This window comes from Acipenser ruthenus, chromosome 58, assembly GCF_902713425.1.
Source record: "Acipenser ruthenus chromosome 58, fAciRut3.2 maternal haplotype, whole genome shotgun sequence".
Taxonomy (NCBI): domain Eukaryota; kingdom Metazoa; phylum Chordata; class Actinopteri; order Acipenseriformes; family Acipenseridae; genus Acipenser; species Acipenser ruthenus.
The window spans coordinates 35,001-48,466 of NC_081246.1; the positions used below are offsets into that span (position 1 = coordinate 35,001).

General features: G+C 44.8%; 1 protein-coding gene and 1 pseudogene across 3 annotated transcripts in view; both read right to left on the reverse strand.

The window, feature by feature from the left end:
* The window catches only part of LOC117407581 (synaptotagmin-1-like), a 19,454-nt gene extending 9,664 nt beyond the window's left edge, over positions 1 to 9,790 (reverse strand). For all 3 annotated transcript variants that reach the window (XR_009320350.1, XR_009320351.1, XM_059017909.1), the window contains exons 1-3: positions 9,450 to 9,790; positions 4,730 to 4,916; positions 217 to 395 (exon numbers count right to left, since the gene is read on the reverse strand). Coding sequence is in view for 1 of the 3 variants with exons in the window: in XM_059017909.1 (XP_058873892.1) it covers positions 217 to 395; positions 4,730 to 4,907 (357 nt within the window). In the remaining 2 variants the exon portion in view is untranslated. The remainder of the gene's footprint in view (positions 1 to 216; positions 396 to 4,729; positions 4,917 to 9,449) is intronic.
* A 3,302-nt stretch (positions 9,791 to 13,092) lies between these two features.
* Positions 13,093 to 13,209, reverse strand: LOC131725006 (5S ribosomal RNA; annotated as a pseudogene).
* Positions 13,210 to 13,466: the final 257 nt, after the last annotated feature.

The window sequence follows — 13,466 nt, forward strand, 5'->3', positions numbered from 1 at the left end:
TAGTGGTAAGCTGCACTTCCCCTCCAGCACAGCAGTGGGCGCTGTGATAATCAATGAGACTTGACACCTCCTGTGTGCTGTTGCAGTGGTAAGCTGCACTACCCCCTCCAGCACAGCAGGAGGCGCTGTGATACTCAATGACACTTGACTCCTCCTGTGTGCTGTTGCAGTGGTAAGCTGCACTGCCCCCTCCAGCACAGCGGGGGGCGCTGTTACCTTGTCCACGGTGCTGTCGCCCATGCCTTTGACGTCCTTCATGTTGATCTGCGCTTTCTTGCCCCTCCCCTTCTTGCCTTTCTTCTTGCGGCCGCAGCATTTCTTGCAGAGGCAGGCGCAGCAGCAGAGCACCAGCAGGGCGGCGACAATCGCAATACCGGCCAGAGCCCACAGGGGGACTGCGGGAGCCAAGAGAGGGAGACAGGGAGAGAGGGTGAGGAAACTGCCGCCATTACGGCTCAGACAGGGACTTGGCTCCCCATTGCAATCTATGTAGGAATTGGAGCCAAGATGGCGGTCGCAGAGTCCAGTTTCCTATGTTTAAAGTCATAGTGCCAGAATTGAACTGATCTGAGTCACACTTAGGAAACTGCCACCATTGTGGCTCTCATAAGGACTCGGCTCCCCATTGCAATCTATGTAGGAATTGGAGCCAATATGGCGGCCACAGGTCACAGTTTCCTTTTTAATTGCCCTACAGAGGGGCTGAGGGAGGAAGCTAGGTAGTTGGTCTTTAAGACCAGCCTGGTCTGTGACATCATCCACCCCCTGTCGCCACGGCAGCACTTTCCCAATCAGAGCGGTTAGTGTGAGGGGACAGAGTGGATGAGTGTGACGTGGATCACTGACAGACAGACAGACAGACAGACAGACAGACGGACAGACAGACAGACAGACAGACAGACACCCCCAGTACCCCCAGAATCCGATCTTCTCAACAGCTGGGGCTAAATACTGTGTGCGGACAAACGCCTGCACTGCGTCCCCTCCACCAGCAGGGGGGCAATAAAAAATAAACACTTTCGCTGATCTAGCCTGTGTATCGCATGTCTGCGGCAGTGTAGCTAGAACTGAAGAGCAGCTCCTGAACTCACAGTCAAAGCAATGCAGACTCAGCAACAAATATCACTTAAATAAATATCACAGCAGAGCTCTAGAGTTAAAGAACTACAGCTCCCAGCATCCCTCACCATGGCCGCGGGTGCAGAGGCATGCTGGGAGCTTTAGTCCTATAGCCAGGGCTGGAGCGATTCACTGTGTCTCGATGAATCGCGATGCTTTCTTTACATGATGTGTCGTAATAGAGGTCTGTATCGCTTGTGATAGGAGACCGCAGCATAAAGAACTACAGCTCCCAGCATGCCTCGCCATGGCCGCGGGTGCAGAGGCATGCTGGGAGCTGTAGTCCTATAGCCAGGGCTGTCCCGATTCACAATACAATAACTACGGCAGCGCAGCTAGAACTGAAGAGCAGCTCCTGAACTCACAGTCAAAGCAACGCGGACTCAGAGACTCTGAAATAATAAACACAGTGTTTGAGTGACTGCTAATGAACTCCAAACGTCTCTCATTAATGTTCTCTAGACGACTGATTTTCAAAGCACTGAGGGGAAAAATGAATGACATCACAACTTCCCACAGACAGCAGACTCCAGAGACCATTATGAGAGGGTTTGGGTTGCTAAGAAACCGTTGCCAAGGTATTGGTGTCCATGGCAACTGAGGGCCAAAGTCCAGCCTTTGAGCCATCAGGTCTAATCATTTCCACCGCAGTAAAAAAAAGATGACGAGCCTTATTAAACATTCAGGAATCCATTTCACACTGAGAAAGGCTTTCAAATCCATTCTCTCACCTCTTATTAGTTTTATTAACAGGATCACCGGCCCCTCCCTTTAAAGGAGCGCTGACCATCTTTAAAATCCATTCTCTCACCTCTTATTAGCTTTATTAACAGGATCACCGGCCCCTCCCTTTAAAGGAGCGCTGACCATCTTTAAAATCCATTCTCTCACCTCTTATTAGCTTTATTAACAGGATCACTGGCCCCTCCCTTTAAAGGAGCGCTGACCATCTTTAAAATCCATTCTCTCACCTCTTATTAGCTTTATTAACAGGATCACCGGCCCCTCCCTTTAAAGGAGCGCTGACCATCTTTAAAATCCATTCTCTCACCTCTTATTAGCTTTATTCACAGGATCACTGACCCCTCCCTTTAAAGGAGCGCTGACCATCTTTAAAATCCATTCTCTCACCTCTTATTAGCTTTATTAACAGGATCACTGGCCCCTCCCTTTAAAGGAGCGCTGACCATCTTCAAAATCTGTTCTCTCACCTCTTATTAGCTTTATTAACATGATCACAGGCCCCTCCCTTTAAAGGAGCGCTGACCATCTTTAAAATCCATTCTCTCACCTCTTATTAGCTTTATTAACAGGATCACTGGCCCCTCCCTTTAAAGGAGCGCTGACCATCTTTAAAATCCATTCTCTCACCTCTTATTAGCTTTATTAACATGATCACCGGCCCCTCCCTTTAAAGGAGCGCTGACCATCTTTAAAATCCATTCTCTCACCTCTTATTAGCTTTATTAACAGGATCACTGGCCCCTCCCTTTAAAGGAGCGCTGACCATCTTTAAAATCCATTCTCTCACCTCTTATTAGCTTTATTAACATGATCACCGGCCCCTCCCTTTAAAGGAGCGCTGACCATCTTTAAAATCCATTCTCTCACCTCTTATTAGCTTTATTAACAGGATCACTGGCCCCTCCCTTTAAAGGAGCGCTGACCATCTTTAAAATCCATTCTCTCACCTCTTATTAGCTTTATTAACAGGATCACTGGCCCCTCCCTTTAAAGGAGCGCTGACCATCTTTAAAATCCATTCTCTCACCTCTTATTAGCTTTATTAACAGGATCACCGGCCCCTCCCTTTAAAGGAGCGCTGACCATCTTTAAAATCCATTCTCTCACCTCTTATTAGCTTTATTCACAGGATCACTGACCCCTCCCTTTAAAGGAGCGCTGACCATCTTTAAAATCCATTCTCTCCCCTCTTATTAGCTTTATTAACAGGATCACTGGCCCCTCCCTTTAAAGGAGCGCTGACCATCTTTAAAATCCATTCTCTCACCTCTTACTAGCTTTATTAACAGGATCACTGGCCCCTCCCTTTAAAGGAGCGCTGACCATCTTTAAAATCCATTCTCTCACCTCTTATTAGCTTTATTAACAGGATCACTGGCCCCTCCCTTTAAAGGAGCGCTGACCATTTTTAAAACCCATTCTCTCACCTCTTATTAACTCTAACAGTTAGTCTGGCTGATAGATACACAGATAAACAGACAGATACTCTTATTATGAAATATATGTTTGTTGATATATATATATATATATAGTAGATAGAAAGACAGACAGACAGACAGACAGACAGACAGGCAGGCAGGCAGGCAGGCAGACAGACAGACAGGCAGGCAGGCAGACAGACAGACAGACAGACAGACAGACAGACAGACAGACAGGCAGACGGTGACTTACATTTGTGATCTGAGATGATGGATGGAATGAAGCAAAAAAGAAAATGAAAGTGAAGAAAAAATATAAATATGAAGATGAGCCTTCATTAGCCTACGGGGAGCGCTGAGTTAAAGAACTACAGCTCCCAGCATGCCTCGCCACGGCCGTGAGTGCAGAGGCATGCTGGGAGCTGTAGTCCTATAGCCAGGGCTGGAGCGATTCACAATAACTACGGCAGCGCAGCTAGAACTGAAGAGTAGCTCCTGAACTCACAGTCAAAGCAACGCGGACTCAGAGACTCAGAAATAATAAACACAGTGTTTGAGTGACCGCGACTCACACAGAATGACTATGAATATCACGAGAAAGTAAAGGGACTGAAAAAAAAAACCTGAAAAAATCTGAAGCATTCAAGGAGCTAGTTTATATTTGTTTCTTTGTTTGTTTCTTTCATTCTCTGCCTTTTGAAAATTCGCTATTTTGTTTGTGTAGTAGTATTTAACTCATAGGAAACTGGCCCCATTGTGGCTCTGACAAGGACAGCTCCCTAGTGTAATCTACTGAGGAGCTGGAGCCAAGATGGCTACCTCGGGTCACAGTTTCCTATCACTGCAGACTAGCGTGGCGCAGCGTGCTGTACAAGTCTATAGAGATAGGGAAAGCAACTGGCTCCATTGTGGCTCTACCAAGGAGCCAGTTTCCCATTGTAATCTATGGAGGAGTTTGAGCCAAGATGGCGGACACAGGGTCCAGTTTCCCATCACTGTATTCTGTTACAAGACTTTCCTCAAATTACATCACTAGTTATGAAACTGGCTCCATTGTGGCTCTTAATAGGAGCTGGCTCCCCATTGTAAGCTATGGAGGAGTTTGAGCCAAGATGGCGGACACAGGGTCCAGTTCCTTATCACTGTATGCTGTTACAACACTTTCCTCAAATTACATCACTAGTTATGAAACTGGCTCCATTGTGGCTCTTAATAGGAGCTGACTCCCCATTGTAAGCTATGGAGGAGTTTGAGCCAAGATGGCGGACACAGGGTCCAGTTCCTTATCACTGTATGCTGTTACAACACTTTCCTCAAATTACATCACTAGTTATGAAACTGGCTCCATTGTGGCTCTTAATAGGAGCTGACTCCCCATTGTAAGCTATGGTGGAGCTTGAGCCAAGATGGCCGCCGCCGGGCCCAGTTTCCTGCTGAGAGGCTCTTACGTGGGATTGTGTGCAGTTCGTTCATGAATTTGGTCTTCATGTGTGTGAAGACGTCGTGCTCTTTCATGGGCCCCGTCTCGTTGTGAGCGTGCTCAGTGACCCCGGGGGTCGTGACCTCCGTGTGCACCATGGCCGACCTCCGCACCGCCCGCACATCCGGTCCCTCGGCCAATCGCATCGCAGGAGCCTGCAAGACAGGGGAGAAGGCGTCGGTCTTCAAAACTCAAAGAATTTTAAATAACTTTAAGGACTTTAATAATGCGGGCGGTGTGGCACCTGTCTGTGTTTCTGTCTGTCTGTCTGTGTGTCTGTCTGTCTGTCTGTCTGTCTGTCTGTGTGTCTGTCTGTCTGTGTGTCTGTCTGTCTTTGTGTCTGTCTGTCTGTCTGTCTGTGTCTGTCTGTCTTTGTGTCTGTCTGTCTGTCTGTGTGTCTGTCTGTCTGTGTGTCTGTCTGTCTGTCTGTCTGTCCTTGTGTCTGTCTGTCTGTTTGTGTGTGTGTGTGTCTGTCTGTGTGTCTGTCTGTCTGTCTATCTGTCTGTCTTTCTGTCTGTCTGTCTGTCTGTCTGTCTGTCTGTCTGTCTGTCTGTCTGTCCTTGTGTCTGTCTGTCTGTCTGTTTGTGTGTGTGTCTGTCTGTGTGTCTGTCTGTCTGTCTATCTGTCTGTCTTTCTGTCTGTCTGTGTGTGTGTGTGTCTGTCTGTCTGTCTGTCTGTCTGAGTGTCTGTCTGTCTTTCTGTCTGTCTGTCTGTCTGTCTGTCTGTCTGTCTGTCCTTGTGTCTGTCTGTCTGTCTGTTTGTGTGTGTGTCTGTCTGTGTGTCTGTCTGTCTGTCTGTCTGTCTGAGTGTCTGTCTGTCTGTGCCACCAGACTGAAAGGCAGGAATGAGGGGCTAGTGAATTCGCTGCTGTCTCTCTGTCTGTGACCTTAATCTTCTAAATTCTAACTCTTAATACCAGTTGACTGTCAACTCAATTAGCACTGATCTCTCTCAGCTGGGTTCTGCAGGCTTACAGTATTACAGTTCATAGTCTAAGTGTCAGCTTGACTTTTTAGCAAAGGAATTCTCTCTTTGAATCTCAAGCAATGCAATGGGATGCCATTGGTAGAATGGGACCACAGTATGCTAACTATACCCTGAATGATCTTCAATGGCAGACAGACACACAGACAGACACAGAGACAGACAGTGGCACTGCAATGGCAATGCAATGATGGTTCTGTATTACACTGAGGGGCAATGGTAGCACAAGTATAGGGCAGCTGCAATGGGATTTGAAAAATATCAGCATATCTAATTTAAAACTTATTAAATATTTAGGAAGAATCATTTCAACATGCTTTTTAATGCTACCCACGAGAGCCAACCTCCCTCCCAGTCCCTCCTCAGCTCTCACCACTACAGCCTCCCTCCCTCCCAGTCCCTCCTCAGCTCGAACCACTACAGCCAGCCTCCCTCCCTCCCTCCCAGTCCCTCCTCAGCTCTCACCACTACAGCCTCCCTCCCTCCCAGTCCCTCCTCAGCTCTCATCGCTACAGCCTCCCTCCCTCCCAGTCCCTCCTCAGCTCTCATCACTACAGCCTCCCTCTCTCCCAGTCCCTCCTCAGCTCTCATCACTACAGCCTCCCTCCCAGTCCCTCCTCAACTCTCATCACTCCAGCCTCCCTACCTCCCAGTCCCTCCTCAGCTCTCACCACTACAGCCTCCCTCCCTCCCAGTCCCTCCTCAGCTCTCATCACTACAGCCTCCCTCCCTCCCAGTCCCTCCTCAGCTCTCATCACTACAGCCTCCCTCCCTCCCAGTCCCTCCTCAGCTCTCATCACTAGAGTTTCTTTCCTTCTCTTCTCTTTCTCACTCCCACGTTCTGCGTCAACTGTCTCCGTGGCAACTCAGTCTGACCTTTCCCCTCTGCAGCCCCCTCAACTGTTTCAGCAGGAATCAAAACATAATTTCGATATTTTATTTAACATTGTGTAATCAAAGAAACTACAAAATGATATCGCCAAAAAAAACCAAAAAAAAGAAACTGGAACCATAACAGCAGTCAGAAGTATTTCATGTTAGATTTCTGAAACGTCACGTTTTTCAATGAAGTGAAGTCTCTGGAAAACTACACAGCGGTGTGGAATTCAATATGTTAACAAGGGAACATTATTCAGCAGCTTTCATTGGACTCTATGAAGCTGAGGGAGTTCATTCTATATAGAGGGGGTGGAATTCAATATGTTAACAAGGGAACATTATTCAGCAGCTTTCATTGGACTCTATGAAGCTGAGGGAGTTCATTCTATATAGAGGGGGTGGAATTCAATATGTTAACAAGGGAACATTATTCAGCAGCTTTCACTGGACTCTATGAAGCTGAGGGAGTTCATTCTATATAGAGGGGGTGGAATTCAATATGTTAACAAGGGAACATTATTCAGCAGCTTTCATTGGACTCTATGAAGCTGAGGGAGTTCATTCTATATAGAGGGGGTGGAATTCAATAATACACGTGTTCTGGGAATGTGTGTTTTGCTCAGAGGTTTGGGGAGAAAGGCATGAATCTGTTTAAGTTGTTTTTAGGAGTCTGTCCAATAGATGGGAGGGAGTTATAAATGGGGATAGGATTGTGGATCTTCCAAAAGAGAGATCTGTTCCAGTTTGGACCATGATATTTTTAGGAAAATTAATATTGCGGGGCAAAGGAAATGTAAAAGGAAAAGATGTGATAATTGTGGAAGCTTATTTGTGCTTTGTAGGGGTAATTAAGGATGAGTTGAAGATAGAGAAAAATGTATTATTATTTGTTTATTTAGCAGACGCCTTTATCCAAGGCGACTTACAGAGACTAGGGTGTGTGAACTATGCATCAGCTGCAGAGTCACTTACAACTACGTCTCACCCGAAAGACGGAGCACAAGGAGGTTAAGTGACTTGCTCAGGGTCACACAATGAGTCAGTGGCTGAGGTGGGATTTGAACCGGGGACCTCCTGGTTACAAGACCTTTTCTTTAACCACTGGACCACACAGCCTCCGTCACTCACATGAAAGAGTTTAACATGTAGAAATAGTTAAAAATAATATTCTGTTCAATTCTACTGTATAATTGAATGTCATATTCATTTCAAAGGAGGGCGGGCAGCTAAAAAAAAAAAAAAAACTGCCTTCCTCTGCTAATGTAAACAAAGCGGACCGTCAACTGCATCTACCAGCAGGGCGCCCGCCTGTAACCAAGGCAACCGAACTTAGGAAGAACTACCAAACGCATTGCAAGGAACACAGCACAGTAATACAGAGCGTTATAAAACACGTTATAGACTGAAATACAACATCAAATAACTCCCTGTCTATAAAGACACACATAGTGAAGGACAAAAATGTAACTTTCCGTGAATTAACCAGCCATAAATCACCACAACTCTCTCTCTATATATATTTTGTTTTTACCAAAACTCGTGGCTCATTTTAATTAGCAGATTTTAAATTATAAACGTCCTGGCTAAAAACGGCGGTCTGGAGTTCAGTCCGAAGCGACAAACACTCAAACTAAGTGCGAGAAGGAGAGAGCGGGTTTGGCTGCCGGAGCGGGGAGGGAGGGGGCTGAAGCGAAGCTGAAAAGCGAGTCGTGTCTCCCCGGAGAAAGCCGCAGCTCCTCTCGCAGCCAAAAAGTAACCACGTTAAGAAAGATCATTTAGTTACAAAACGAATACTGAATAAGACGTCTCTGTTTTAAAAGTGCCGGCGCAGCTTTGCATCAGTTCAGATACTGTATCAAAAGACAGAAACGGAAGTTAGACCGAGGAGGTGTTTACAGACTTAACAAGTATTTACTGTAGACATATTGCATGAATCACTAGTATAGGGAATTGGGGGACCTGCTGCAGGAGCGTGATATCCGATCGCCTTATACCGAGGGAGCACTAATATCAAAATATGTCTATTTGTTAGGTAGACAGACAGACAGACAGACAGACAGACAGACAGATGGATAGATGGATAGATGGATCGATCGATAGATAAACAGATAGATAGATAGATAGATAGATAGATAGATAGATAGATAGATAGATAGATGGATAGATAGATTGATCGATAGATAAACAGATAGATAGATAGATAGATAGATAGATAGATAGATCGATAAACAGATAGATAGATAGATAGATAGATAGATAAACAGATAGATAGATAGATGGATAGATGGATAGATGGATAGATAGATCGATCGATAGATAAACAGATAGATAGATAGATAGATAGATAGATAGACAGATAGATAGATAGATAGATAGATCGATAAACAGATAGATAGATAGATAGATAGATAGATAGATAGATAGATAGACAGATAGATAGACAGATAGATAGATAGATAGATAGATAGATAGATAGATAGATAGATAGATAGATAGATAGATCGATAAACAGATAGATAGATAGATAGATAGATAGATAGATAGATAGATAGACAGATAGATAGACAGATAGATAGATAGATAGATAGATAGATAGATAGATAGATAGATAGATAGATAGACAGATAGATGTTTCTCTGTAGTCCCGTCTCTCCCTCTCCTCTCCTCTCCTCTCCTCTCCTCTCCTCTCCTCTCTCGTTGTTGAGGAGCGTCGCTAGGCAGCGCTTACCGCAAATACGATTCTGATAAACGCACATACACACACACACATACATACATGTGTTATTAGAAATGTTTTTGTAATATAAGATATTACACACACTCACTCGTTTTCTGTCGTCTTTCCGGCGGGTAAAACCTTCTCTTCTTCGCTGTCCTGTACAGTTTATTTGGTATTCCCTTTCAGTGAAATCCGACTTCGACTCTGTGGCGTGTGTTGATTATAGAAATCCGCTTCCTTCTCTCTCTCTCTCTCTCTCTCTCTCTCTCTCTCTCTCTCTCTCTCTCTCTCCTCTGTTCCCTTCCTCCCTTCCTTTGCGACGCGTTTATATGCAAAGTTTCTACAAATGATTGTTATAAAGCATATACCCGTTCAGCGATCTCTCTCATCCTTTCCTTCCCTGCGTCTCTCCTTCTTTATCTATTTTCCCTCCCTCCTTTTTCCTTCCTCCCCTCCCCTCGTCTGTAATTATTAATCAACTCTGACACACACTCGGCGGATTTATAGCAGCGTATAACGGCGCTCAGTATTATCTCTAAGCCGCTGTTTCGCAAAGCGACGGAAAGTGAAACCGTGTCGCTAGATCGTTTTTATATTGGCTTTAAAACTATTTTTAAAATCATTGTTACTTATTATAGTTTTATCTGGAGGGTCGTGTATTTTTATATTTTATTAATGGCTCACAGAATTATGCGGAGAGGGGAAGTACATGGGAATGTCACGTGATACACATTTACACGGCAGACTATTTTGGATTATTTATAACTTAATTTACTATGGGTTTTTTCCAGATTTAACTTAAATCTTGTATTATTATTATTATTATTATTTATTATTATTTATTTCTTAGCAGACGCCCTTATCCAGGGCGACTTACAATCGTAAGCAAATACATTTCAAGTGTTACAATACAAATTTATAAATGCTGTTAAAAATAATATATATTTTTTAAAATGTGTGCTTTCAGATATAATTTATAAATCTAGTTACAAGATTTAACATTTAGCTAAATATTTAACTGGCCAGCTAAATCTGGAGTTTGTATGCAAATGAGCCCCGCCCGCTTTGTGATTTCACGCGATTTGATTGGCTCTTGTAATTTGCATATTTCGCATACAAGAACCAATCAAATCGCGTGAAAGCACAAAACGGGCGGAGCTCATTTGCAATACAAATACAAGATCTAAATTAAATCTGGAATAACGACGTGATAAAATATTAACGCTTTTTTAAAAATAAACCTGGCACCCCTTATTTGACGTGTTGCGCATCCAAGGACTTGTAAGACAGAAGCATGGCTGTTTGTTATTCAGTTTTTAATATTAAATTTCATATGGGAGATGCTGAAATTGAAGAAGGAATCTATGAAAAAGACCTAGGAGTTTATGTTGACTCAGATTAGCAGTGCAAGGATAGCGCGTCAGCTGAGGATCCAGTAAAGGGGGTGCTGAGGTCAGGCGAAGTCCAGCGCGTAGCGGAAAATCAACTACAACTCCCATGAGCCTCTAGCATCGGCCCCCAGTGCGAAGGCATGCTGGGAAGTGTAGTTTGCATTTTGCAGAGCAGAAGGGTTTGATCAAGAGATCTACAAGTGCAGTCTGCAGTCTGGGGGTCTTCTTGAGGAGGCGATGGAGAGGCGTAGCGGGGGCGAGGGAAGAGAAGGAGCGGGATAGGAATTGTCTTTATTTCAGATTGAACAAGCATTTGTTTTGGTATAAAAATGCGTTTTTACTATATCGATTAAGTTATTGTTCAATAATATAGGGCAGCAGTGTGGAGTAGTGGTTAGGGCTCTGGACTCTTGACCGGAGGGTCGTGGGTTCAATCCCAGGTAGGGCGACACTGCTGTTGTACCCTTGAGCAAGGTACTTTACCTAGATTGCTCCAGTAAAAACGCAACTGTATAAATGGGTAATTGTATGTAAAAATAATGTGTTATCTGTATAATGTGATATCTTGTAACAATTGTAAGTCGCCCTGGATAAGGGCGTCTGCTAAGAAATAAATAATAATAATAATAATAATAATAATAATAATAATAATAATAATAATAATTCGGACCCGGAAGCATGGCTTAGCGCATGTCCCTGCCCGCAAGCTGAGGTCCTCCGACTCTGGTCTGCTTGTTATCCCCAAACAAACGCGCCCCACACTCGGAGAGAGCGCACTTTTGGATTCATGGCTCCGACTCTCTGGAGCTCTTTCCCAGCTTCGGTGTGTGACGCTCCCACCGTCGCTCGCTTCAAATCAACTCTCAAGAGACCTGTTCTCTCTTGCTTTCCATGCTCTTCAAGCCTGATCTCTGCTATTAGCTGCTGTGTTGCTGCTGCTATTTCATGTATTGTGCTATAAATCTATAAATTAAAGAACAGTGTATCGCACCGCAGACAAGACAGTGGACAGCGCCTCCGCTCTGAGACAGATAGAGAGAGGGAGAGAAGGGAGGGAAGACAGAGAGAAGGAGGGAGTCTGTCAGTTTTTATGTTGTCATTTCAACGTACAGCCACTAGATGGTAGACGTGAGTTACCAGACTAAGAAATTATATTGTAGTGTCAGACTGAACAGGATTGTGGGACTCTGTCTGTTTGTCTGTCTTTTTGAGTGTCTGTCTGTCTGTCTCTCTATGTTTGTGTGTGTCTGTCTGCCTGCCTGTCTGTATGTTTCCCAGTCTGTCTGTCTGTCTGTCTGTCTGTCTGTCTGTTTCCCAGTCTGTCTGTCTGTCTGTCTGTCTGTATGTTTCTCGGTCTGTCTGTCTGTCTGTCTGTCTGTCTGTCTGTCTGTTTCTCGGTCTGTCTGTCTGTCTGTCTGTCTGTCTGTTTCCCGGTCTGTCTGTCTGTCTGTCTGTCTCTCTGTCTGTCTGTCTGTCTGTCTGTTTCTCGGTCTGTCTGTGTGTCTGTCTGTCTGTCTGTCTGTTTCCTTGTCTGTCTGTCTGTTTCCCAGTCTGTCTGTCTGTCTGTCTGTCTGTCTGTCTGTATGTTTCCCGGTCTGTCTGTCTGTTTCTCGGTCTGTCTGTCTGTCTGTCTGTCTGTCTGTCTGTCTGTCTGTCTGTCTGTCTGTCTGTATGTTTCCTTGTCTGTCTGTATGTTTCTTTGTCTGTCTGTCTTTAACTTCCCTCCAGTTTACAGTAAGTGCAAATTATTCTACTGCTGCACAATATGAACTAGGATGCAGCATGTTAGGATTAGAGCATTTATATCTACAGTGCAAGGATAGTGCATCAGCTGAGGATCCAGTCACGTGGTGCTGAGGTCAGACGAGTCCAGTGCAGAGCAGGAGGGGCGGATCAAGAGATCTAACTTCTTGTATCTTAATACTTTAAATGGATAAAGTGGATAAAGGCATCTGTCAAAGAAATTATAACGACAGGACTTGCATGATCAGATCCACTGGCAGGGATCTCTGGTAGATGCACTTCTAGAGTCCCTTTACAGAAGCTTCACTGGGCTTTTTAATGTTGTTAATGAGTCGTTTAGCGGACGCTTTTAACTAAAATGACTTCCAGAGACTAGGGGTGGTGAACTATGCATCATCAACAACTGCTGCTGCTGCTGAAGAGTCACTTCCAATAGGAGCTCGTTTGTTTTACGTCTCATACGAAGGACGGAGCACAAGGAGGTGAAGTGACTTGCTCAGGGTAACACACACACACACACACACACAGTGTGTCAGTGGCTGAGCCGGGATTTGAACCTCCCGGTATCGAGACCCCTTTCTTTAACCACTGGACCAGCAAGCCTACAAGTTGTAATGCCTGCAGCACTTGGTATTTCCAGGCGGTCTCCCATCCAAGTAACTAACCAAGCCCAGCCTTGCTTAGCTTCTGAGCTCAGATGAGATCAGGCTTATTCAAGGTGGTGTTACAAATCATCAGCCACACAGCAGACACACCAACCTGCTCTGCTGTCAGTGGTGAGGTAGATTGAACCCTTTTGTCCTTACCCCTTCACTGAAGCCCTGAGGTATATCTGACTCTGCCACAGATAAGAATCGATTGCACTGAGCTGTGCAGCATCTTCACTTCCTCTCAATGCAATCGATTGCACTGAGCTGTGCAGCATCTTCACTTCCTCTCAATGCAATCGATTGCACTGAGCTGTGCAGCATCTTCACTTCCTCTCAATG